This window comes from Schistocerca gregaria, unplaced genomic scaffold, assembly GCF_023897955.1.
Source record: "Schistocerca gregaria isolate iqSchGreg1 unplaced genomic scaffold, iqSchGreg1.2 ptg000414l, whole genome shotgun sequence".
NCBI classification, from domain to species: Eukaryota; Metazoa; Arthropoda; class Insecta; order Orthoptera; family Acrididae; genus Schistocerca; species Schistocerca gregaria.
This window is the reverse complement of record NW_026061847.1, coordinates 1,667,097-1,692,630: the sequence shown is the minus strand read 5'-3', so window position 1 is coordinate 1,692,630 and position 25,534 is coordinate 1,667,097. Positions and strand designations below refer to the sequence as shown.

Here is a 25,534-nt window from a genome sequence, read left to right as displayed (position 1 = left end):
AGGATAAAAATTTTCTGTTCTGTTTTGTTTATCTATCGGCTGTACTGAGCTGAGGTAAGTACTGGCCAGCCCCTTTATATCTTGGTTAGTATTTGTTTAAAACTTTAGTAATTTTTAATGGTTACCACCTTTATGGATAAATTATCACCTTCTCTCAGAATGACATCAATAGAAATATGTTTCCAGATTCCAGTACCCCTATCATAGAAATCATTATTATGAACTTTCTTTTTCTCAGAAATTTTGTTATTGACATTGCGATTATGAGGACTCCAGCGGGATGTTCAGTACTAGGGGTTCCGAATCTGTCATCTAACTGAATTAATTCCTACTCGACTCTCTCTCTTAGTTTGTGGACTCAGATAGCAACCCTCTCATGCTTACCGCCATGTGGTATCCCTGAAAGGTTAATTGTGTTATAAACTACTACATTTCTTGCTGCTAAAATAGCTCTTTCAAATAACCAATTTGAATTTGCATAATTTCGAACAATGTTCGCATAAACTCCACTTATTAATGATAATTATCAAAGCAGAAGAAACAAATTAAAATTTTTGCTGTGGCTGGGACGTTCTGGACCATACATTGTTGAGCTAGGCTGTATTCTATTCATGCCACTGTTATGGAACATTCTTGGACCTTCTGAAAAATTCTCTAACGTTCTGGAACTTTCTAGAATCTTCTCAAATATAAAGTAACATTCTTGAAAATTGTAGTACATTCTGTGTGGCGTTATAGTACTGTGACATGAAATGACCCACATTCAATCACTCTGTGACAATATTTTTGTTGTTAATTGAGACAATAATAGTTTGAAAGTATGTTTGTTACTTCTCAGTGCTGCTGCCAATCACAGTAAAAGAAAAATGGTTTGTTGTTGCGCTATGTCCACATCAGTTTCACTTTTGGTGGATAAATTAATTATGTAAGTTGTGAACTTGACGTAAAACATCATTTTCCACATGTTTTTGATTTACCAGTATCGTACGTTTGTGTAAACCCAAGTGTGCAATATGTTTCAAAATGAGTACATTGTAGCATTGTTACATTCAACATACAGTTGTAAATAATACATCAAATGAATATCATAAGTGCTGCAAAGCCTTAAAACCCCTATATTCATTTTGAAATAGCCTGTATTATCGATGTCACATCCCTGTGAAAACCATAATTCAAACATTGTATCTCCATAGATATCCACAGACCAGATGCATGACAATACAGAAGTGATTAGGAGTTACTAAATTTTTGTTGTGTTATAGTTGTGAAATTTTTAGTTATGAAATACAATATTGTAGTTGTGAAGTACTGGCAGAATTTGAAATTTTTTGTCTTAATGTGTGGTTATAAAGTAAAAACTGAATCATCTTGTGGCATTATTGGCCAGGAGACTACAGCTGGGATAGTTTAGCTGCCTAGTGATAGTCTTTTTCTTTGATGCCACTTTGGCAACTTATATGTCAATGATGAGTACAACACAAGACACCCAGTTTCTGTGTGAAGATAATCTCTGACCTGGTCAGGAATCGAACCCTCTGACCCCAGATAATAAAGGCAGCAATGCTGACCTCGAGCTGTGGACTATTTGAAAGTAGTTGATGGTTAAGAGTGTGGCACCTACTACATAATACGACTAGAATTAAAAATTTCTTCGACATATTGTAATCCTAATTGTGACGGTGGAAGGATCACATTGTTCTACTGTATTTGTTTTAGGTTTGTTGGTGTTTTTACTTTACACATTTTGAATAGCATGAGATGCCAAAATAAAAACTGCAGACAATTTGTTTGTGTTGAAATTATGTTGTTCAGCCATAATTCAGCTTGTAATATGGTCTCAATACTGCCACAATGTTACACTTCGAGATACATTTAGCAACAAGATCTCACTTACAACTGTGATGATTTCATTGTATGTTCTTGTTTTTCAGCTCAAGAAGTACAATGAAGTTCAGCAACAGATAAAAGAAATGGAAAAACAGTACATCATAGCAGCGCAGAAACTTTCTCGTAATAGTGGTGATTCCGTGGATGATGATGATGATGATGATGATGATGATGATAATGAAGATGCTCTGGATGCATACATGACACAGTTGTCATCTGGTATTGTTGATAAAAAAGCTGTGTCCAATTTGAAAGTATGTTCCTGGAGTACATTTTCACACTTCATAGTTATTTTCTTTATGCTTATTAGTATTGTAGCACAATGTTCTGTTTAATTCTATTTGAAAGATCACATTTGATTTTCATGGATCTTTTGGAAGCTCAGTATATTGTATTTGTTTGTGTGTTAATGTGTAAGTGGAATACTTTGTTCACTTGTGTATCTGTGGGTAGACAGAGAAGCACACTACCTCGTATGCTCTCAGTCTGTTATTCCTTAATGCTCTGGTATTCTCAAACCTTCTTCCAGCAGAGGTAAAGACACAACAGCCAGCCTACTAGGGACACTGACGAGTATACAGTGAAAGTAGTTTACACAACTCGAACACATTTAACAACTGAGGGATCGGAGGCACATGCGTGCCCTCGTAAAGGTACTTTCCACACCAGGCGTTGCCAGTGTATTGCCACGTGAGAATGGCTGCCCCTGACAGCTGCCTCAGGTTGTCGATTGTGCCGTTTAAACGTCTGCGCCCACTTCTCCTGCTGTAGGAGCCCGACATACGTCTGCTGCGGGTGACAGGTGTAGTAACGGGCAGGTTATTACAATCCTCCTTGCGTGCGTGCGTGTCACGGTCCGTGATGCTGTGACTGGAGGGGCACCGAGGTGACCGGTGGGCAGGACCTGCACAGGGCTTGCAGAACTGTGTGGATGTCGAGAGTCTGTGGTGAGGAGCACCAGTGCGGGCACCGACAGTGGCAAACTGGAGAGGGGAGTCTCCGACTCGGCTTAGGGGAAGGCGTTGGTACTGATGCCAACTACTGGGGGTGAACATACAGTCATTTCTGACAGAGCCCTAACTGCTGGGGTAAATAGGCACAATTGGGCCCACTTGTTCCCGGAGTGGCCAGGGCAGATGTATGACGAAGAGTTGGGCCCACAGCCCAAAGAGAGATCCCCCGTGTCCATCCCAGAAGCAGCCGGTTCTGGTAACGTACCTCGAATCGATCTCGTGTGCGAACTGTGAAGGCTGCATTGGCTGTGGACTTCTGACAGAATCCATTGACAGTGCCATCCCAACACGCTGGCCCAGACTGATATGCTGGGTTTACTTATTTGTATATTTATTTTACACATCTAGTTCCATTGGAGCAAATCTGAGAGGTCATGGAACTTATCAGTATGTGAAATTAGAACTTAAAAGTAATAAGAAATACAATAAAATGTTTAGAAACTCAAAAAAATACGAGCCACAAGTTTATGTAAACACAGTCAACAATATAACACAGGAATCAGCTTAATTTTTCAAGGAACTGCTCGACAGAGTAGAAAGAGCAACCTGTGAGGAAACTCTTCAGTTTCGATTTGAAAGTGCGTGGATTACTGCTAAGATTTTTTAATTCTTGTGGTAGCTTATTGAAAATGGATGCAGCAATATACTGCACACCTTTCTGCACAAAAGTTAAGGAAGTCTGCCGGGTATTACGTGAGTGAAAGCTGCTTATTCCTGGGAATAAGCTAATATTGTTAACAAGAAGTGGCAGTAAGGAATATATATATTGTGAAGCCAATGTCAGAATACCCAGACTAATGAACAGTGCTCGACAAGAGGTTCATAAACTTGCACCAGGTATTGCACAAACCACCTGTTTCTGAGCCAAAAATATCCTTTGAGAATGGGAAAAATTATCCCAAAGTACAAAACCACAGGTCACAAGCAACTGAAAATAAGCAAAGTTTGTGTCCAACTATCACTTACTTCAGATACCGTTTGAATAGTAAATATGGTATCATTAAGTCTCTGAATGAGATCCTGAACATGGATTTTCCACGACAATTTACTGTCTATCTGAACACGTAGAAATTTGAACTGTTCAGTTTCACTAATCATATGCCCATTCTGTGAAATTAATACATGTTTTTTTAAATTGTGTCTTAGAGACTGTAAAAATTGAGTCTTACTGTGACTTAGCGTTAGTTTATTTTTTACAAGCCATGAACTTGTGTCATGAACTGCACTATTTGAAACAGTGCCAGTGTTGCACAGAATGTCCTTTACTACCAAGCTAGTGTCATCAGCAGCTAGAAATATTTTAGAATCACCTATAATACTAGAGGGCATATCATTTATATAAATATGGAACAAGAGTGGTCCCAGCAATGATTCCTGGCGCACCTCCCATTTGACAATGCTTCCACTCAGGCTCCACATCATAGCCATTCTCAGCACTGTGGATAATGACATATTGCTATTTGTTGGTAAGGCAAGAGGCGAATCAGTTGTGAGCTACTCCCCGTGTTCCATAATAGTCCAACTTCTGGAGCAATATTTTGTGATCAACACAGTCAAATGCCTTAGTAAAATAAAAAAAAAAGATGCCTAGTGTTTGAAACCTTTTGTTTGACCCATCCATTACCACACATATAAAGAGAATATAGCATTTTCAGTTGTTAAACATCTTCTAAAGCCGAACTGTACATTTGATAGCAAGTCGTGTGATGTAAAAGGATCAATTATCCTTACATACACAGCATTCTCAATAACTTAAGCAAACACTGATGGCATAGAAATAGGTCTAAAATTATCTACATTATCCCTTTCTCCCCTTTTATAGAGCAGCTTTTCTACTGAGTACTTTAATCATTCAGGAAACTGACCATACCGAAAGGAAAAATTGCAAATATGGCTAAATACAGGGCTAACATGTGCAGCACAGTACTGTAATATTCTGCCAGGCACTCCATCATATCTATGAGAGTCCTTAGTCTTCAGTTATTTAATTATTGACTCAATCTCCTCCATGTCAATATCATAGAGGAGTATTTCAGACATCAATCTCGGAAAGGCATTTCCCAAGGGCGTTATATGATTCCCTGTAGAAACTAAGTTTATATTTATTTCACCAGCAATGCTTAAAAAGTGATTGTTAAATACTGTACACATATCTGACTTATTAGTAACAGAAATATTTGTGCTACGAACTGACTTGATATTGTAGACCTTGTGCTTCTTAACAGAAAGTTCCTTCACAACTGACCATATGGTTTTAATTTTATCCAGTGAATTACCGTATTTACTCGAATCTAAGCCGCACCTGAAAAATGAGACTAGCCGCACCTGAAAAATGAGACTCGAAATCAAGGAAAAAAAAAATTCCCAAATCTAAGCCGCACCTGAAATTTGAGACTCGAAATTCAAGGAGAGAGAAAAGTTTTAGGGTGCACCTCCAAATTGAAATAAAGTTGGTCCATTGTAATATGAGACACAATTTAGGTCGAATGAATGACGATACAGCTACAGTAGTTTGGTTCAAGTCGTAAGCTTAGCATTTAAGCTTTACCGGGTAGCCATTGCTATGCATGAGGTGCTCTTCCTTTTTCACGTGCTTCTTCTTGTTTGAATTGATTGCTTATTTTTCTTCGATCTGATAAGCACCGTTCTCTTTGTTATAGGTGTGTATATCACTCTAAGCTGTGTCATGCACTGTTTGTCACATTCTGATAATGAGTGTTTACAGCCTGTCACAGCTCGCGGCAATCTTGCTTTTGTGCGCGCTACCGCCGCTTACAGTTAAAAAAAGGAAATAGTCTCATTAGCGAAACAATGGCAAGAGACTGCTATTTGTTGTTACTTACATTGCTGCTTTCTTTGATAATGATTAACAAGAACCAAATAATATACTGCATATGATAGAAAATCTGAACGAGAGTTTAGCGAAAATTTTTCTCCATTTGAAAATCTTTGCAGACGCCTCTTTAGTACATAACATTGTGCACAGAGATTAGAGCCATCTTAGATTTAAAAATCTAGTCAATTGCCGTGCTTCATTTCTGACTGTGACACTATTAGGCATAAGAATAATACGAATATAAACATAACATGACAGGTATATTCTTCTGCATTTGCTGTTGTCTCACTCTAGTTTCTTAGTTTATGAGGCAGACACGATTTAAATGAGTTACCAAACACAAAACAATACATGGCAAAATGTTTATATTCGTATTATTCTTTTGGTGAAGAGAATACTGCATGTGATTCACAGTTCATAAAAGTTCCTATTAGCAACCATCTCTTCTCACAGGTAGGAAAAAATTCAGAACGTAGAGTTGGCCATGTTAACATACATCCCAAACAGTCTCACCAGTCGGATTTTCGTAGTACATTGCAATGCTGCTACATTCTAAGATGAACAATATGGAATTTGTATTTACTTTGTCGGATAATGTACGAAAGTGCAGTGGTCAAAACTTGAGGCGGAGAAAAAAAGGCCCATCTCCCACCCTTTTTTTGTTTTTAATTTTTTTGCTGACACAGAGGTCTTGGCGCCAGTATTTATCTCTTTGCCTCCAAAAAATGCCTGTGTAGCGCTACATATATTCGACGGCAGAAGTTAGTTGTGGCGGCACCTACCGACATTTTTTAGAACTTCCGCTTACTTTGCACTTGATTCGAAGCCATAAGCTGTGTTTTCCATTACAAAAACCTGGAAAAAAGTGCGGCTCAGATTCGAGTAAATACGGTAGCTATTTTGTTTGTGCACCACATACTCTACGCCTTCCCAATAACACTGACAAAAGTGCCGCCGCCAGGGTGTGCCTGCCCAGCAGCGAGAGATTGAGCAGTGTCCGTGACTGACGGCCACATTCTGTGTCTCAAACGCTTGGCCGAGACGTTGTGCCCCGTTTGACTGCAGGTGGAAGCGACACGCCGTGAAAAGGCGAACACTATTGTGTATACAAAAGCCCTCAAAATATTGTGTAACAAACTAAAACCAGGGTGCGAGACGAGCCTTCTCCGGAGAATACCTTCGACAGGGCCTCGACAGTTCTGTCTGCTGTCGCCGGCAGAAAACAAATGACATGAGGAAAATGAAACAGATCATCAGTTGCCAATAATTTAAAAAAAGTAAAAGGGACTAGGAAAATCGACGTGGACCTATTTTCGAGGCTGTGTAGGGACCGTCTTTGGCAAAAAACCAGTGCACAGCACGATCTACTGGACCGAACGCTGGCAGCAGGCCGTGGCAGTGTGCACCACGCAGTAGCCCACCGGCAGCCTCGTGCGAGGGATTCCCCAGTGAGCGTGGCGTGATGAGTGGGGGGCAGGGCCTCCAGCTGGAGCGCCACCACGGTGTAGGGAGGAAACTCTCCTACCGGCAGGAGAATAATGCCGTTCCAGAGGGAGGGGCGAGGGTTCGACGCGTAAAAATGCTGAAGTGGCTTTGATGCCCGGCCCGATGGAAGGTCGGGCCATCCGTGTCACATCACGTGTATGGCGTGCCGTAACACCAGATCCGTCACCACAGCTGAGGCACTGTGGGAATTGGTGGTACGGAAACTGTCCACGATATGCTTCACCTCCGTACTCAGTTGAAAACACAGCAATTCCTTCTTGTCGCACTACGAGAGGTCACAGCCGACAGGGAGACGGGCAGAGCATGTGCATTCGCTTTTTGCAAGGTGGCACAAAAATGTATATCATGATAGTACCGGGACGAGAGCAGAGGACAACTAGTGGCTTTGTCCGGCAACGACGTCAGTGGGCAAATGGTAAAAACCGTGGGCTTACGGTCGGTAATCGAATGGAGCTTTGCACCGTACAAGAACAAGTGAAATTTTTAAGGAATGGATGAAGGCAAGTGCTTCTTTTTCCACCCGAGTGTAATGTTGCTAAACCGAGTCGAGTATTTTTGGTGCAAATGGCGACGAGCCAGAACTGCTCCCATCCTGTACTGGGACAGTGTCCCTGACAAAACCAGATACTTGCCAGTTTTAACTGTTACAAAAAGCGGTGTGGAACAGAGACTATCTTTAAGATGCACAGAAGCGTGCTCGCAGGCTGCAGACGAAAGAAAAGGAGCATTTCTGAAAAGCAAAAGGTGCGAGGGGTGGACGGTAGTAGCCACTTGTGAATAAACTTACTACAGTACGCCACTATGCCAAGGAATGGCTCAAGTTCTTGTAGATTGGACGGATGGAGCGAAGCTGCGAGGGCAGCAACATGTTGTTCCACAGGGAGCACACCCTGCCGGGAAATGTCACAATCCACATAAATGGTGGAAGGCTGGAAATAGTGCAGCTTAGTGAGGTTACAGTTGAGGCATGTGGCCTGGCACAGAGATATCTTCAAGATAGTTAATGCAACGAAGAATAACTCTCCTAGCATGTTCTAAAAAACTTTGTAAGATGGCAGGCGCAGTAGTGACTACAAACATCAGCTGTCTATATTGATAAGAGGCCAAGAGGTGTATTAACTACATGCGCCTGTTTCGATGTCTTGTTCGACGGAATCTGAAAGTAGGCTTCGTCCAGTCAATTTCAGAAAGAATTGACCACCCTCCCCAGCCAAATCTGAGAGGAACTCCTCCAGTCGAGGCAGGGGGTAAATGTCTATTACTGCCTGTGCAGTAACAGTGACCTTTCGAGAGACATACACAGCCAAAGCTGACCAGTCAGATTATTTATAATCACTAAGGGTACAGCCCTTTCACTTGAGGAAATCGATCTGATCACTCTCAATGATGTTAAGCAATCCATCTCTGTCTTAATCTCGAAGTGTAAAGTTGCTGGCACTAGCCCCACCCTAAAAAGGTAAGGGCATGTGCAGTGAATTGTTAGGACGACTTAACCCTGGGCAAACAAGTCTGAAAACTCTAGAGCACAAGGAATCCATTTCATGATAAGGCACTTGACCCAACGCCATATGCACCACAACCACAATAGAAAAATAGAAAGTGGCAAAAGCATCTAACCAAAACAAAATTTCACTACTCGCATCAGTTATTATGGAGTAGGTAGCAGAACGAACAGCTGACTTGTAGACTGCGCCAGTTGCGAATTTACTGAGAATAGGAATCTGCTGTTTGTTACAGCTTTCCAACCGCTACTTGATACTTGCCAATGGCAGGGACACTAGGCGGGTGTACTTCTGTGAGTTGAGTAGGGACACAATATCTCTCGTGTTGACCTGTATGTCATTGGCTTATCCACCACCTGCATGTAAATGAAAATTTTGTTCTCGCCTGTGGACGATGATGAAAGAATATGAATAATGATGTCCATTGTTTCCAGCAATCTCTTTGGGCAGGTGGAAGAGATTTGCACATCACTGACCTTGCCCCCCCCCCCCCCCCATCTCAAACCGAAGGGCACACTGATGCACCTGCTTATCTGGAGCCAAACAAACAAGTGTGTCTCTGACCATAGTGTCCACATAAGACTCATGAGACTTAGCGTGATGTACTGATACTTACGACTGGGGTGTGCCGTGCTGCTCAGTTGCCCAAGTTCGATACATTTGGATTGGCTTGATGTTAATAGAATACGACACATGCAGCAACCACCTGTATTTGGTTGTTGTAATAGGAGAATGCAAACCACACATATTGTCAAAAGAAAGCGACACTGGTTCTTGCAGAGGAGCTAACATAAACAGTAAGTGACGCATACAATTAGGTATCCACGATAACAAAGGAGTCTTATAGACCACTTTATTGCACACACAGGATGTCACAAAATGTTGGTGAAGCTACTTCTTGTAAGCATCCCATTCCGCCTTGTATTTTGTCTTTAGTCTTTGCGGTGGGGGGGCATTGGGATGTGACCAACTACAAAATTGTTAAGACTTTCGTGGCCACTTGTTGACAAACTGCTTATTTGCTTCTGTCTCGGGTTCTTCGGCCGACGTTCGTGTGATGATTTTGCTGACGTTTCGCCAGCACGAGTGGCTGGCATTGTCAAAGCTTCACCCTCCATTGCCGGAGGTGAACTGGAGCCGGGCTCGCGGCCGCAGACTATATGTACCTTGCGCGCCAACGTCCGAGGGCTTCTCCGCGGTCATTTCCGCGGTCATTTCCGGTGCGTTTCTCCTCTTGCTACCTGCTACGGTCGTTCTCTGCAGTACGGGAAGCCAGGAGCCGTTTACCTTAAGGCTTTCTTCTTTCTTGTTGAAGCTGTTCCCGTGTTTGTGTATTTCTACAGCTTCTCTGTACAAGCGGGTGTGATAGTGCTTCTCTACAGCCAGAACTTCCGTGTCGGTGAATTTTATTACATGTACCTGGTCGGTCTCACTCAGTGCGTGTTCTGCCACGGCCGATTTTTCCACCTGTCCCAACCTGCAATGTCGCTTATGTTCTTTGATCCTGGTGTTGATTGATCTTCCAGTCATTCCGACATAAACTTTCCCGCATGTGCATGGTAAGCGGTATATTCCTGACATTGCAAGTGGGTCCCTTTTATCCTTTGCCGATCTAAGACATTCTTTGATCTTCCTTGTCGGTTTGAAAATTGTCTTTACGCCGTGCTTGTGTAATATACGGCCGATTCTGTCCGTCACTCTGGGAATGTATGGCAGAAAGGCCGTACCCGACATTTCTTTTTCTGGTTTCTTACTTCGCCGGTGGTTTGGCTCTGTTACACTTCTAATATCATTTGTGGAGTACCCATTGCTCCTCAGAACACTTTCCAGGTGTTGCATTTCGCGTTTAAGGTGCTGCAGCTCACATATTCGTGCTGCTCGCGTTACGAGCGTCTGAATCATGCCTCTTTTCTGGCTCGGGTGGTGGTTTGACAGTTTGTGCAGATATCGGTCCGTGTGCGTCGGTTTTCGGTACACGCTATGTCCCAGGTTTTGGCCATCCCTTGTGACCAGCACTTCTAGAAATGGTAGTTTTTTGTCCTTTTCCACTTCCATGGTAAATTTTATGTTGGCGTGGAGGTTGTTCAAGTGTCTTAGGAAGTCACCGAGCTGTTCTTCACCATGGCTCCACACGACGAAAGTATCATCGACGTACCTGTACCACACCTTAGGTTTACAAGTCGCCGAGTCCAGTGCCTGTGCTTCGAAATGTTCCATGAAGAAGTTGGCCACCACTGGACTAAGAGGACTACCCATGGCAACGCCTTCCAGCTGTTCGTAGAAATTGCCATTCCACGTGAAATAGCTCGTGGTGAGACAGGCATGGAAGAGCTTCATGATGTCTTGCGGGAAAATGGAACCGATGTGCTCCAGAGCGTCACTGAGTGGCACTTTCGTAAACAAAGAAACAATATCAAAGCTGACTAGGATGTCGTTTGGTGCAAGTTTTAGTTTCGTCAGCTTCTCGATGAAATGTCCTGAGTCCTTTACGTACGTGTCGGTCTTCCCCACGTGCGGCTGGAGCAGAGAGGCCAAGTGTTTTGCCAGTTTATATGTCGGTGAGCCAGGAGCGCTAACAATCGGTCTTAATGGAACGTTGTTCTTATGGATCTTAGGTAATCCATACAGGCGAGGTGGTAGGGCTTCTGTGTTGTGCAGGTATCTCTGTATGTCCTCCGGAACAGAAGATGCCTTGATTAACCGATTCGTATTCCGTGTGATACGCTGCGTCGGATCTGCGCTTAGTTTTCGGTACGTCGTCGGATCTAATAGGTCTCGGATCTTTTGTTCATAATCTTCGGTCTTCATTACGACGGTCGCATTCCCCTTATCGGCAGGCAGTACCAGTATACTCTTGTCAGCGTTAAGATTCTTAATAGCTTGTACTTCTTCTTTCTTCAGATTGCATGCTGGTGGTTTAGCTCGGCGCAGTATCCTGGCTGTTTCAGTGCGTATTTCCTCTGCCCTTTCGCAAGGAAGGGTCCGAATGGCCGCTTCGGTGTTAGCAATGATGTCCTCCACAGGTATAGTTCTTGGGATGACAGCGAAATTCCCTCCTTTTTGAAGAACGGATACTTCCTCTTCGGTCAATTGTCGTTCAGTGAGGTTGACCACAGTGCGTGACATGTCGGGAATCGCCTTGTCAGTCTTCTTCCGGAATCCTTCAAACTTTTTCTTCTGTCGCTCTGTGCAGCGCTCGAGTTCATTCTGCATGCTCCTGTAAGTGATGCTGTCGATCTTGTCCCAGTCGTCTCAATGCATTCTGCTACTTAGTTGGTAGAACATGTCCAAAAGTTCCTGATCCGTTTTTGCCAAGTTTCTCCGTATTGTGTGAATTCGCTCACGAAGAAAAGCTCGTTCCATTCTGTTGTAGATACGATGAGCTAGGGCGGTGGTGAATAGGCGCTTACATTTCAAGAACTTCGGTGTAGCATCTTCATCTCTGCACCGCGAAAGGAAGGCGAGAGAGGACATCAATCGCGCTTTCTTCTTCCGTTGTTGGTCAAGGCGTCGGTACAATCTGCAAATTTCCTCCCCGTAGAGGCGCAATACAAAATTGTTAAGACTTTCGTGGCCACTTTTGGACATGTTCTACCAACTAAGTAGCAGAATGCATCGAGACGACTGGGACAAGATCGACAGCATCACTTACAGGAGCATGCAGAATGAACTCGAGCGCTGCACAGAGCGACAGAAGAAAAAGTTTGAAGGATTCCGGAAGAAGACTGACAAGGCGATTCCCGACATGTCACGCACTGTGGTCAACCTCACTGAACGACAATTGACCGAAGAGGAAGTATCCGTTCTTCAAAAAGGAGGGAATTTCGCTGTCATCCCAAGAACTATACCTGTGGAGGACATCATTGCTAACACCGAAGCGGCCATTCGGACCCTTCCTTGTGAAAGGGCAGAGGAAATACGCACTGAAACAGCCAGGATACTGCGCCGAGCTAAACCACCAGCATGCAATCTGAAGAAAGAAGAAGTACAAGCTATTAAGAATCTTAACGCTGACAAGAGTATATTGGTACTGCCTGCCGGTAAGGGGAATGCGACCGTCGTAATGAAGACCGAAGATTATGAACAAAAGATCCGAGACCTATTAGATCCGACGACGTACCGAAAACTAAGCGCAGATCCGACGCAGCGTATCACACGGAATACGAATCGGTTAATCAAGGCATCTTCTGTTCCGGAGGACATACAGAGATACCTGCGCAACACAGAAGCCCTACCACCTCGCCTGTATGGATTACCTAAGATCCATAAGAACAACGTTCCATTAAGACCGATTGTTAGCGCTCCTGGCTCACCGACATATAAACTGGCAAAACACTTGGCCTCTCTGCTCCAGCCGCACGTGGGGAAGACCGACACGTACGTAAAGGACTCAGGACATTTCATCGAGAAGCTGACGAAACTAAAACTTGCACCAAACGACATACTAGTCAGCTTTGATATTGTTTCTTTGTTTACGAAAGTGCCACTCAGTGACGCTCTGGAGCACATCGGTTCCATTTTCCCGCAAGACATCATGAAGCTCTTCCATGCCTGTCTCACCACGAGCTATTTCACGTGGAATGGCAATTTCTACGAACAGCTGGAAGGCGTTGCCATGGGTAGTCCTCTTAGTCCAGTGGTGGCCAACTTCTTCATGGAACATTTCGAAGCACAGGCACTGGACTCGGCGACTTGTAAACCTAAGGTGTGGTACAGGTACGTCGATGATACTTTCGTCGTGTGGAGCCATGGTGAAGAACAGCTCGGTGACTTCCTAAGACACTTGAACAACCTCCACGCCAACATAAAATTTACCATGGAAGTGGAAAAGGACAAAAAACTACCATTTCTAGAAGTGCTGGTCACAAGGGATGGCCAAAACCTGGGACATAGCGTGTACCGAAAACCGACGCACACGGACCGATATCTGCACAAACTGTCAAACCACCACCCGAGCCAGAAAAGAGGCATGATTCAGACGCTCGTAATGCGAGCAGCACGAATATGTGAGCCGCAGCACCTTAAACGCGAAATGCAACACCTGGAAAGTGTTCTGAGGAGCAATGGGTACTCCACAAATGATATTAGAAGTGTAACAGAGCCAAACCACCGGCGAAGTAAGAAACCAGAAAAAGAAATGTCGGGTACGGCCTTTCTGCCATACATTCCCAGAGTGACGGACAGAATCGGCCGTATATTACACAAGCACGGCGTAAAGACAATTTTCAAACCGACAAGGAAGATCAAAGAATGTCTTAGATCGGCAAAGGATAAAAGGGACCCACTTGCAATGTCAGGAATATACCGCTTACCATGCACATGCGGGAAAGTTTATGTCGGAATGACTGGAAGATCAATCAACACCAGAATCAAAGAACATAAGCGACATTGCAGGTTGGGACAGGTGGAAAAATCGGCCGTGGCAGAACACGCACTGAGTGAGACCGACCAGGTACATGTAATAAAATTCACCGACACGGAAGTTCTGGCTGTAGAGAAGCACTATCACACCCGCTTGTACAGAGAAGCTGTAGAAATACACAAACACGGGAACAGCTTCAACAAGAAAGAAGAAAGCCTTAAGGTAAACGGCTCCTGGCTTCCCGTACTGCAGAGAACGACCGTAGCAGGTAGCAAGAGGAGAAACGCACCAGAAATGACCGCGGAAATGACCGCGGAGAAGCCCTCGGACGTTGGCGCGCAAGGTACATATAGTCTGCGGCCGCGAGCCCGGCTCCAGTTCACCTCCGGCAATGGAGGGTGAAGCTTTGACAATGCCAGCCACTCGTGCTGGCGAAACGTCAGCAAAATCATCACACGAACGTCGGCCGAAGAACCCGAGACAGAAGCAAATAAGCAGTTTGTCAACAAGTGGCCACGAAAGTCTTAACAATTTTGTATTGCGCCTCTACGGGGAGGAAATTTGCAGATTGTACCGACGCCTTGACCAACAACGGAAGAAGAAAGCGCGATTGATGTCCTCTCTCGCCTTCCTTTCGCGGTGCAGAGATGAAGATGCTACACCGAAGTTCTTGAAATGTAAGCGCCTATTCACCACCGCCCAAGCTCATCGTATCTACAACAGAATGGAACGAGCTTTTCTTCGTGAGCGAATTCACACAATACGGAGAAACTTGGCAAAAACGGATCAGGAACTTTTGGACATGTTCTACCAACTAAGTAGCAGAATGCATTGAGACGACTGGGACAAGATCGACAGCATCACTTACAGGAGCATGCAGAATGAACTCGAGCGCTGCACAGAGCGACAGAAGAAAAAGTTTGAAGGATTCCGGAAGAAGACTGACAAGGCGATTCCCGACATGTCACGCACTGTGGTCAACCTCACTGAACGACAATTGACCGAAGAGGAAGTATCCGTTCTTCAAAAAGGAGGGAATTTCGCTGTCATCCCAAGAACTATACCTGTGGAGGACATCATTGCTAACACCGAAGCGGCCATTCGGACCCTTCCTTGTGAAAGGGCAGAGGAAATACGCACTGAAACAGCCAGGATACTGCGCCGAGCTAAACCACCAGCATGCAATCTGAAGAAAGAAGAAGTACAAGCTATTAAGAATCTTAACGCTGACAAGAGTATATTGGTACTGCCTGCCGATAAGGGGAATGCGACCGTCGTAATGAAGACCGAAGATTATGAACAAAAGATCCGAGACCTATTAGATCCGACGACGTACCGAAAACTAAGCGCAGATCCGACGCAGCGTATCACACGGAATACGAATCGGTTAATCAAGGCATCTTCTGTTCCGGAGGACATACAGAGATACCTGCGCAACACAGAAGCCCTACCACCTCGCCTGTATGGATTACCTAAGATCCATAAGAACAACGTTCCATTAAGACCGATTGTTAGCGCTCCTGGCTCACCGACATATAAACTGGCAAAACACTTGGCCTCTCTGCTCCAGCCGCACGTGGGGAAGACCGACACGTACGTAAAGGACTCAGGACATTTCATCGAGAAGCTGAAGAAACTAAAACTTGCTCCAAACGACATCCTGGTCAGCTTTGATATTGTTTCTTTGTTTACGAAAGTGCCACTCAGTGACGCTCTGGAGCACATCGGTTCCATTTTCCCGCAAGACATCATGAAGCTCTTCCATGCCTGTCTCACCACGAGCTATTTCACGTGGAATGGCAATTTCTACGAACAGCTGTAAGGCGTTGCCACGGGTAGTCCTCTTAGTCCAGTGGTGGCCAACTTCTTCATGGAACATTTCGAAGCACAGGCACTGGACTCGGCGACTTGTAAACCTAAGGTGTGGTACAGGTACGTCGATGATACTTTCGTCGTGTGGAGCCATGGTGAAGAACAGCTCGGTGACTTCCTAAGACACTTGAACAACCTCCACGCCAACATAAAATTTACCATGGAAGTGGAAAAGGACAAAAAACTACCATTTCTAGAAGTGCTGGTCACAAGGGATGGCCAAAACCTGGGACATAGCGTGTACCGAAAACTGACGCACACGGACCGATATCTGCACAAACTGTCAAACCACCACCCGAGCCAGAAAAGAGGCATGATTCAGACGCTCGTAACGCGAGCAGCACGAATATGTGAGCCGCAGCACCTTAAACGCGAAATGCAACACCTGGAAAGTGTTCTGAGGAGCAATGGGTACTCCACAAATGATATTAGAAGTGTAACAGAGCCAAACCACCGGCGAAGTAAGAAACCAGAAAAAGAAATGTCGGGTACGGCCTTTCTGCCATACATTCCCAGAGTGACGGACAGAATCGGCCGTATATTACACAAGCACGGCGTAAAGACAATTTTCAAACCGACAAGGAAGATCAAAGAATGTCTTAGATCGGCAAAGGATAAAAGGGACCCACTTGCAATGTCAGGAATATACCGCTTACCATGCACATGCGGGAAAGTTTATGTCGGAATGACTGGAAGATCAATCAACACCAGGATCAAAGAACATAAGCGACATTGCAGGTTGGGACAGGTGGAAAAATCGGCCGTGGCAGAACACGCACTGAGTGAGACCGACCAGGTACATGTAATAAAATTCACCGACACGGAAGTTCTGGCTGTAGAGAAGCACTATCACACCCGCTTGTACAGAGAAGCTGTAGAAATACACAAACACGGGAACAGCTTCAACAAGAAAGAAGAAAGCCTTAAGGTAAACGGCTCCTGGCTTCCCGTACTGCAGAGAACGACCGTAGCAGGTAGCAAGAGGAGAAACGCACCGGAAATGACCGCGGAAATGACCGCGGAGAAGCCCTCGGACGTTGGCGCGCAAGGTACATATAGTCTGCGGCCGCGAGCCCGGCTCCAGTTCACCTCCGGCAATGGAGGGTGAAGCTTTGACAATGCCAGCCACTCGTGCTGGCGAAACGTCAGCAAAATCATCACACGAACGTCGGCCGAAGAACCCGAGACAGAAGCAAATAAGCAGTTTGTCATGTGACCAACTGCCAACTGAGCATGGGTCAATGTAACCAACAACCACAACAACCATTACAGTATGCCTGGTGTTGTTGCAAAGTGACTGGGTTAAAGCCTCCATGGAAGAACCAAATCCAAAAGGAAACACACAGCCATAAAGAGATAAAATTTATTGGATCATGGAATGACATCGACAAGATCACAGTGAAACAATTTACGCATCTCAAACACATTTAAGAAATGAGGGCTCTCAGGCCCAAGCATGCCCTTATAAAAATGCTGTTCACATCAGGTTTCACTGATGGCAGAACTGCTGACTGCAGTCATCTTGGGTGGTTGTCAGTATGCTATTTGAAGGGCAGTGCACACTACGCTTTATGTAGTGGCCCGACTTATGCCCACTGTGGGTGGTAGATTTAGTAACCAGTGGGTTACTATACTTACATAAAAATTTTTAAGCAAATCATTTTTAGAAATGACACTAGGTGCTACATGAATAAATCAAGCTCAATAAAGTACAGTAGAACCTCACTAATCCCACCTCAAATGGACCAACTCCCCACTTAGTCAGACCATCCCGTTCCTGGTGTTTGATACATGACTACTAGTCTGCGAAATGCATCTGTAGGTAGTTGACCATTGATGAGTGTGGTAGGTAGTTCGAGCACTTTTACTATGAAATAGCTTGTTTCTAACTCTATCAATAAATATTATCATGCACCATTTGTTTTATATATTAGTGACAACATGTTACTTACATATTAAAATGTGTAAAACTAAATTACGGCATCAGCTAAATGCAAACATGTGATGCTGTCTTTAGTGAGGAAACTGAAAGTGCTTGGAAAGTTATATAAAGGGGAGTCTCTTCTAAATGTAAATGATACTGGTGTTGGCACAACAGCTGATAAGACACTGGTGCCCAACGGGTCAGCAATCCAGTTAATTGCTACTATTTACTAGTTTTTAATAAATTTACTGAGCCACTTACCTCTTTAGGCAGTCTATCACATTAACCGTCCATCCTTCCTCTTTATGAATATGTATACATTTAGCACAAATAAATTATACAGGGATTTGTAGATATTGCTCCGAAGATACTGTTTCCCGGCATTTTTATTTTTCTGTAAAGTGGATAAAATTTTCATAAATTGTAGGCAATGGTAAGCTATTGATTTAACATCACTTGTCAGCAGGAAATCTAAATGTTTCGTTCATACATAAAGTGTTTTATTGTGAAATTTTTTCCTCATTTTTACAAATGAGAGATCTTTCAAAACACTCGGGAACACAAAGGCCAGTGTTACATGGCCTACAGTAGTATCTGATCTCTTTCCTCACTATCTTTTCTGCAGCTTTCCCTTGTTCCCAACAGGCCTTGCATCTTCTAGCTGGGTTTTGTTTTCTTTTCTGTTGGCAGCAGTTTTTCAGCAAAATGACATGCTGTGAGTCTGTTTGCACTTGCAACTCCAGATGCTGAATGTGTATCTTTATTTAGTTTCACTCCTCCCTTTTGAACCAATTGCTTTGGTAATTTACAAATAAAATCTGCTAATGCACACTTTTTTGATATTTTGATATTGTGAATAATGTTGCCATTCACAACTTCTCTCATAAAAATATGGAAGAAAATCTTTTTCCACCATTTTAGTCTTTTGCTGGAAGGGATAGTAAGTCATCAGCTGATCTCCTCTGTCAACACGTGTTTTAGACAGTTTGTAGTCTAGTATAACGTCTGGCTTTGCTACCTCAACATATCCACTCCTGGATTTTACACTGACATGTGAAGCAGTCATTGTATGCTGTGTTTTACAATAATGATCAACACAGAAGAAATTAATTAAAATTTGTGTTGCAGCTGGGACTCGAACCCGGTCTTCTTGCTTGCTAGGGAGAAATGCTAACCATTACACCACCACAGCACGATGGTCAACATTGCCGCATGAACTACCCGAGTTGAGTGCCCTCCCCAACACAAACTTCATTTCATATCTTCTGCTTATTTCCCCTTACACTGTCATCACTAGCGAACCAAGAAGACTCGGGTTCGAGTCCCGGCTACTGCACAAAATTTTAATTCATTTCTTCTGCATCGATCATTATCATAGATAATGAAGAGACTTAAATGTCTCGGGGAAACATTTAATTATAAGCTTTCTGTGTTGATAACACGTGTACATCACATTTGCCTTTCCATTTTAAGCAGAAAATGATGAAATGTCATTTCTCCTTTCTTTAGTTTTTGATTTATTAGGTCTCTAGGAAACTTAGCCTGTTCTTCATCTCAGTTCCAACGCCCAGTGTAGTTTCTTCCCATTGTTCTCCAAGGACTGCAGGACTTGTATAAAATTTGTCCATGTATACCACTTGTCCTTTACCCAAGTAAGGGGAACATAGCCTCAAGAGCAGGGATTTGACAGGGTTGTCAACATTTCATTCTCCTCCAGTATAAGCTTTAGCATTGCAGATGTGACCTGGTGTTGTCTTACTTACAACATACAGTTTTATCCCATATTTCTCTGGTTTGTCTTTTTATAAACACGGAATCCAATTCTTCCTCGAAAAGGACATATTGTTTCATCCACAGGCAGATTTCGTGATGGATAAAAGACTTTTCTGCATCTTTCTGTGAAAAAGGCCCCCCCCCCCCCCCTCCCGAACAGGTCTTATTTTATGCAGAGGGTCATGCCCTGGTTCTTGTTGAGATATCCATAGCGAATTATTGTTCACATGCATCATCCTGAATATGGCAAAAAATCTGTCTCGTGACATTAGCTGAGAAGCAAATGATGAAACATGCACAGTGTCTTCAGATCAATAATCCCTAAATTTAGGTTTCTTTACAACACACATATGCAAAACAATTGCAAAAAATTGATATACTTCATTTATCCTCACTGCTCTCCATTTCTTCCATGAAGATTTTGGTTTGATTCTGTTCTGTCGGCGAATTTCAGAAGTAGTATCAGTAGCATATATATTTGTCTCTGACTTTACTTATAGGAACATACTGTGTTCAAAAAATTGCAACAAACAGTCTTAGTTCTGTTGATAATGTATTGACAGGAACCTGAATCCACCCATTTCTTCAAACAGATTTAACTCAGGGAGTGCATGAAAATGACACCATTCATTGTGAAGGTCAGGCTTTTGAACTAAATGACAAGTCTGACTAAAGGAAACTTGTGCATTAGCTTCTTCATACTCACTACCGCCATTTATATCAGCAGCATAGGTTTCCCTCTCCAGCTCACGCGACTCATCATCATCTTCTGAAAAATCACTGATCTCATACAAAAGATTGTCAAATTCTGAGCCATTGTTCAAGAGTTCTTTAATCTCTAAGTTTGACAAGCGATGTCTGTTAGCCATATTCACTATTTATATGGTTTTACACGCGGGAAGGAGACACACAATAGCACAGGACAGCAGCTGACATAGAACAAAACAAGCTCCAACAATCCATAAGTGAAGAACGTATGACATACATCCGTCAGGTTTTATGGTTAAAACATAGAGAACAAATCTAGTATGTCTGTCAGCTCCAATGTGTTTCAGACTGGTGAAAAAAATAGGATAACTCATGAAAATCATGCAATGACAAATGAGGATGAGAAACAACTGAAAATACACAAGGCTTTGAAGAAGCTAAAAGTGGAATTCTAGATAATGCTTTGTCTGTGTAGTTTGAGAAAGACAGTAGAAAAAGAACTCTGTTGTATGGACAAGTTATAAAAGAAAACGGTGCCGAGTTTTTATGAGAAATTAGATAGAAAGAATGACATTGAAAACAGTACAGTGAGAAGACTTATTAAATCGGTGTAAAAAATGAGATGACAGTTGAAATATAATTATTTCCAGCGAGGATCTGTCTGCTATCAAAAGAGCTGCCAATAAATTTGTACTAAAATTTGATAACTTATTTGAAGAGCTTCATCATACTCATGATCTAGTGTCTGGCTTAAACTACAAAACACTTCCTACAAGAACTTCTGGTGCACAAAGTGAGTCTGTAACACATGCAAAACTTGGCAAAGATTGCTGTCTGTAGTAAAGCTACTGGCAATCGGAGGGTATTGTATTATTAGTGTATTCTAACAGGTCAATAAAAGTGTCCTTCTTATAATCCAACCTTTTTTGTATTTCGACCACGCTTGTGGTCTTTTAGGGGATGGATTAGCGAGGTTCTAATGTACGTGACATTTTTGGGAAGCTGTACATGTGTTCAGTATTCAGAAATAAAATGCTTTACATTCAATTGAAACACCATGGAAGAAATTGCAGATGGGTGTTTACCTATAATGATTATGTTGTGGCTGTGTCCTCTCGCAATATTTTGTGGTTCCTGGCTGATGGTGGTATGATAGGTGGGTGTCCGGTTTCCTCTCACTAGAACACAAAATGCACACATGGTTAAAATACACTTTATTACGGGAACCAGTTATCCTTTGCCTCGTCCTGGTTGCCGTGGTGGCACCAGCGGGTGGCTGCAAAAGCCAGGTGGTCCCATGAAGCCATGAATCTGGTGGAAGAAAAGCAACAGAATCACACGGCAAATAACAAATGCGAAGTTGATTCTGCAAAATCACTGAGGCCTGCTCTTAGATGTATGTGCGAATGCGTTTTTGGATCTCGCTTCGTTCCCAGTGCTGACATCGGCCCAAAACCCTGTAAAGAACAAGATCACACAGTGCAAAGCCATACTTGCAGGCCATTGGCGGAGCCGTATGCTGTGGTGGGTGGAACAAGTGAAGCAGCATCCGATTGCAGCTGCCATGCAGAAGTTCCGCCACTGATGGTCCGTCGTGTGGATTGGAGCAATGGGAGGCGAGACAGAGTTGCAGCGCCTGTTCCCGCCTGTGGGAGGTGCAAAGCTTGACCATTTGTTGTTTGGAAGTGTGTATGAAGCGTTTTGCTTCTCCATTGGACTGGGGGTGAAACGGAGCACTGTTAGGTGACAAACTCCATTTTGTTCGTAAAACTTTCAAGGTCACATGACGTGAAATGAGGTCTTCTGTCCATAACGACAACTTCAGGCATTCCTTCAATGCAAAAAATGGTGAACAGTATTTGAATAGTGCTACATGATGTGGTAGAGTTAATGGGAACTTGCTAAAATGGTCAACCACTATGAGCCAACAAGTTTTCCAAAATGGTCCATTTTTCATTTCCTTATAAGGTAACACTTCAAACACCTTTTTTGAATGTGTGACTATAAAATAATGGGTCTGATGCTGTGACAGAATAAGTACGCGTGCACCAAAGATGAAAGACCAATAGCTGTAAATCGTGAAGCACTCTGAGTCGAGTGTGGCAGCTCTGATGTCTCTAGACAAATCAGTACAGCAGTGGCCTTCTTTTGTGTAATAGTTGCCGGAAAAATGATAAGGGTCATAATAGTGCAATGAACTGATGTGAAATTTCACATGTAACATGAAAAAATTGCTGCTTATCCCTTTCTTTTACTGAAAGAAGAGTATGGCAAAGACTGTTTATCGCGTACCTAAATTTTGAGTAATTCCAGCAATTTCAAGATGCTGGAGGTCACTCAAACCCGTCATGCCCTGTTACAAGAAAAGCAGTTGAAAATATTGAAAAAGTAAGTAATCTGATTTGATTTGACTGTCGGCTGAGTATTCTATTGACTGCTGAAATTGTAGGAATTGACAAAGAATGCATAAGACAAATTTTATGTAATCAATTAAATATGAGAAAATATGTGAAACGGATGCTAAAAATTCTCACGATTGAACAAAAAGAAGATGTCTGTACTGAGAATTTGAATACTGTTGAAACTGCCTCAAATTTCTTGGAAAGAATGATAATGTAATAAATCGATTTTTCACATATGATTCGGAAACTAGCATTGGAAAGGTCCAGCTTCACCGAAAGTTAAAAAAGTCAAATGAGCAAATCAGGATTCAAAGCGATAATGATACTTCTTATTAAATTTTTATGGAATAGTGTATCTTCACTGGGTTCTCGTAGGTTTCACTATTAATCAACATTACCATCTTGAGATTCTTGCTCAACTCTGTGAGAAAATAAGAAGAAAACAATTCAGTTGTGAAAGAATAAATCATGGGTTCTGCATCAAGATAACATACTGCCTTATACCAGCATTGTCTGCACGGAGGTTTCTAGCAAACTACAGCATTTCAGTGTTAGACACTCACCTTATTTGCCTGACCTAGCACGATGTGACCTCTGTCTATTCCCCAAGATCAAATCTGCACTAAAAGGAACAAGATTTCAGTTTGTTGAGGCAATAAAATAAAGAGCAGCATGTGTCATAAAGAAGCTCACAGAGGAAGACTGCCAGTGCTGTTCCCATCAATGGTAAATTCACGTGGAGCATTTGAGGGATAAAGCTGGGCAGAGTATATTGAAGGCGACAACAAGTATTATTGGTCTCATACAGAATTACTGTGTCATTGATGAACCTTAAAGCTTTCATTTCTTCTACCTTAATTTTGATTCGCATTCCAAATTCATCCACAGCTTCCTTTTTTGCTTGATCAGAAACAGAGATAGTATGAGTCTAATGTTCAGGTTGCATACTTTGTAAATTAAAGCACCACTGTTACATCAGTGGGCTGCCTTGGTTGCCACTGTCATTCCCACAAGTATGAGTCTGAGAACTGTGGCACTGCTGTCACTTCATATTTGTCAGCTCGTTCTCTCTTGCTGATTCGTGCAGGAGTATAATGCTGGCTATGGCTTATTCATGGTTTTAGTACATATAAGTACACAATGTTATTGCTGTAAAGTAGCACTGACAAGTGAAATGACAGAATCAGATGCCCTATAACAAAGCTACACTCCTGGAAATGGAAAAAAGAACACATTGACACTGGTGTGTCAGACCCACCATACTTGCTCCGGACACTGCGAGAGGGCTGTACAAGCAATGATCACACGCATGGCATAGCGGACACACCAGGAACCGCGGTGTTGGCCGTCGAATGGCGCTAGCTGCGCAGCATTTGTGCACCGCCGCCGTCAGTGTCAGCCAGTTTGCCGTGGCATACGGAGCTCCATTGCAGTCTTTAACACTGGTAGCATGCCGCGACAGCGTGGATGTTAACCGTATGTGCAGCTGACGGATTTTGAGCGAGGGCGTATAGTGGGCATGCGGGAGGCCGGGTGGACGTACCGCCGAATTGCTCAACACGTGGGGTGTGAGGTCTCCACAGTACATCGATGTTGTCGCCAGTGGTCGGCGGAAGGTGCACGTGCCCGTCGACCTGGGAGCGGACCGCAGCGACGCACGGATGCACGCCAAGACCGTAGGATCCTATGCAGTGCCGTAGGGGACCGCACCGCCACTTCCCAGCAAATTAGGGACACTGTTACTCCTGGGGTATCGGCGAGGACCATTCGCAACCGTCTCCATGATGCTGGGCTACGGTCCCGCACACCGTTAGGCCATCTTCCGCTCACGCCTCAACATCGTGCAGCCCGCCTCCAGTGGTGTCGTGACAGGCGTGAATGGAGGGACGAATGGAGACGTGTCGTCTTCAGCAATGAGAGTCGCTTCTGCCTTGGTGCCAATGATGGTCGTATGCGTGTTTGGCGCCGTGCAGGTGAGCGCCACAATCAGGACTGCATACGACCGAGGCACACAGGGCCAACACTCGGCATCATGGTGTGGGGAGCGATCTCCTACACTGGCCGTACACCTCTGGTGATCGTCGAGGGGACACTGAATAGTGCACGGTACATCCAAACCGTCATCGAACCCATCGTTCTACCATTCCTAGACCGGCAAGGGAACTTGCTGTTCCAACAGGACAATGCACGTCCGCATGTATCCCGTGCCGCCCAACGTGCTCTAGAAGGTGTAAGTCAACTACCCTGGCCAGCAAGATCTCCGGATCTGTCCCCCATTAAGCATGTTTGGGGCTGGATGAAGCGTCGTCTCTCGCGGTCTGCACGTCCAGCACGAACGCTGGTCCAATTGAGGCGCCAGGTGGAAATGGCATGGCAAGCCGTTCCACAGGACTACATCCAGCATCTCTATGATCGTCTCCATGGGAGAATAGCAGCCTGCATTGCTGCGAAAGGTGGATATACACTGTACTAGTGCCGACATTGTGCATGTTCTGTTGCCTGTGTCTACGTGCCTGTGGTTCTGACAGTGTGATCATGTGATGTATCTGACCCCAGGAATGTGTCAATAAAGTTTCCCCTTCCTGGGACAATGAATTCACGGTGTTCTTAATTCAATTTCCAGGAGAGTATATTTTATAAGAATGTGAAGGATATAAGATTGATTCATAGAACACAATTGCACTTGAAATGTTGTATACTTGTTTATCCCATCTCCACTATGAGGAAACATATTGGCGGAATCAAATGA

At 43.6% G+C, this 25,534-nt stretch overlaps 1 protein-coding gene across 1 annotated transcript in view; it reads left to right on the top strand.

The window, feature by feature from the left end:
• The window catches only part of LOC126311353 (kanadaptin-like), a 233,239-nt gene that overhangs the window by 173,656 nt on the left and 34,049 nt on the right, over nucleotides 1-25,534 (top strand). Inside the window, 1 exon segment of the mRNA XM_049992217.1 lies at nucleotides 1,932-2,141. Within this exon segment, the coding sequence (XP_049848174.1) occupies nucleotides 1,932-2,141 (210 nt within the window).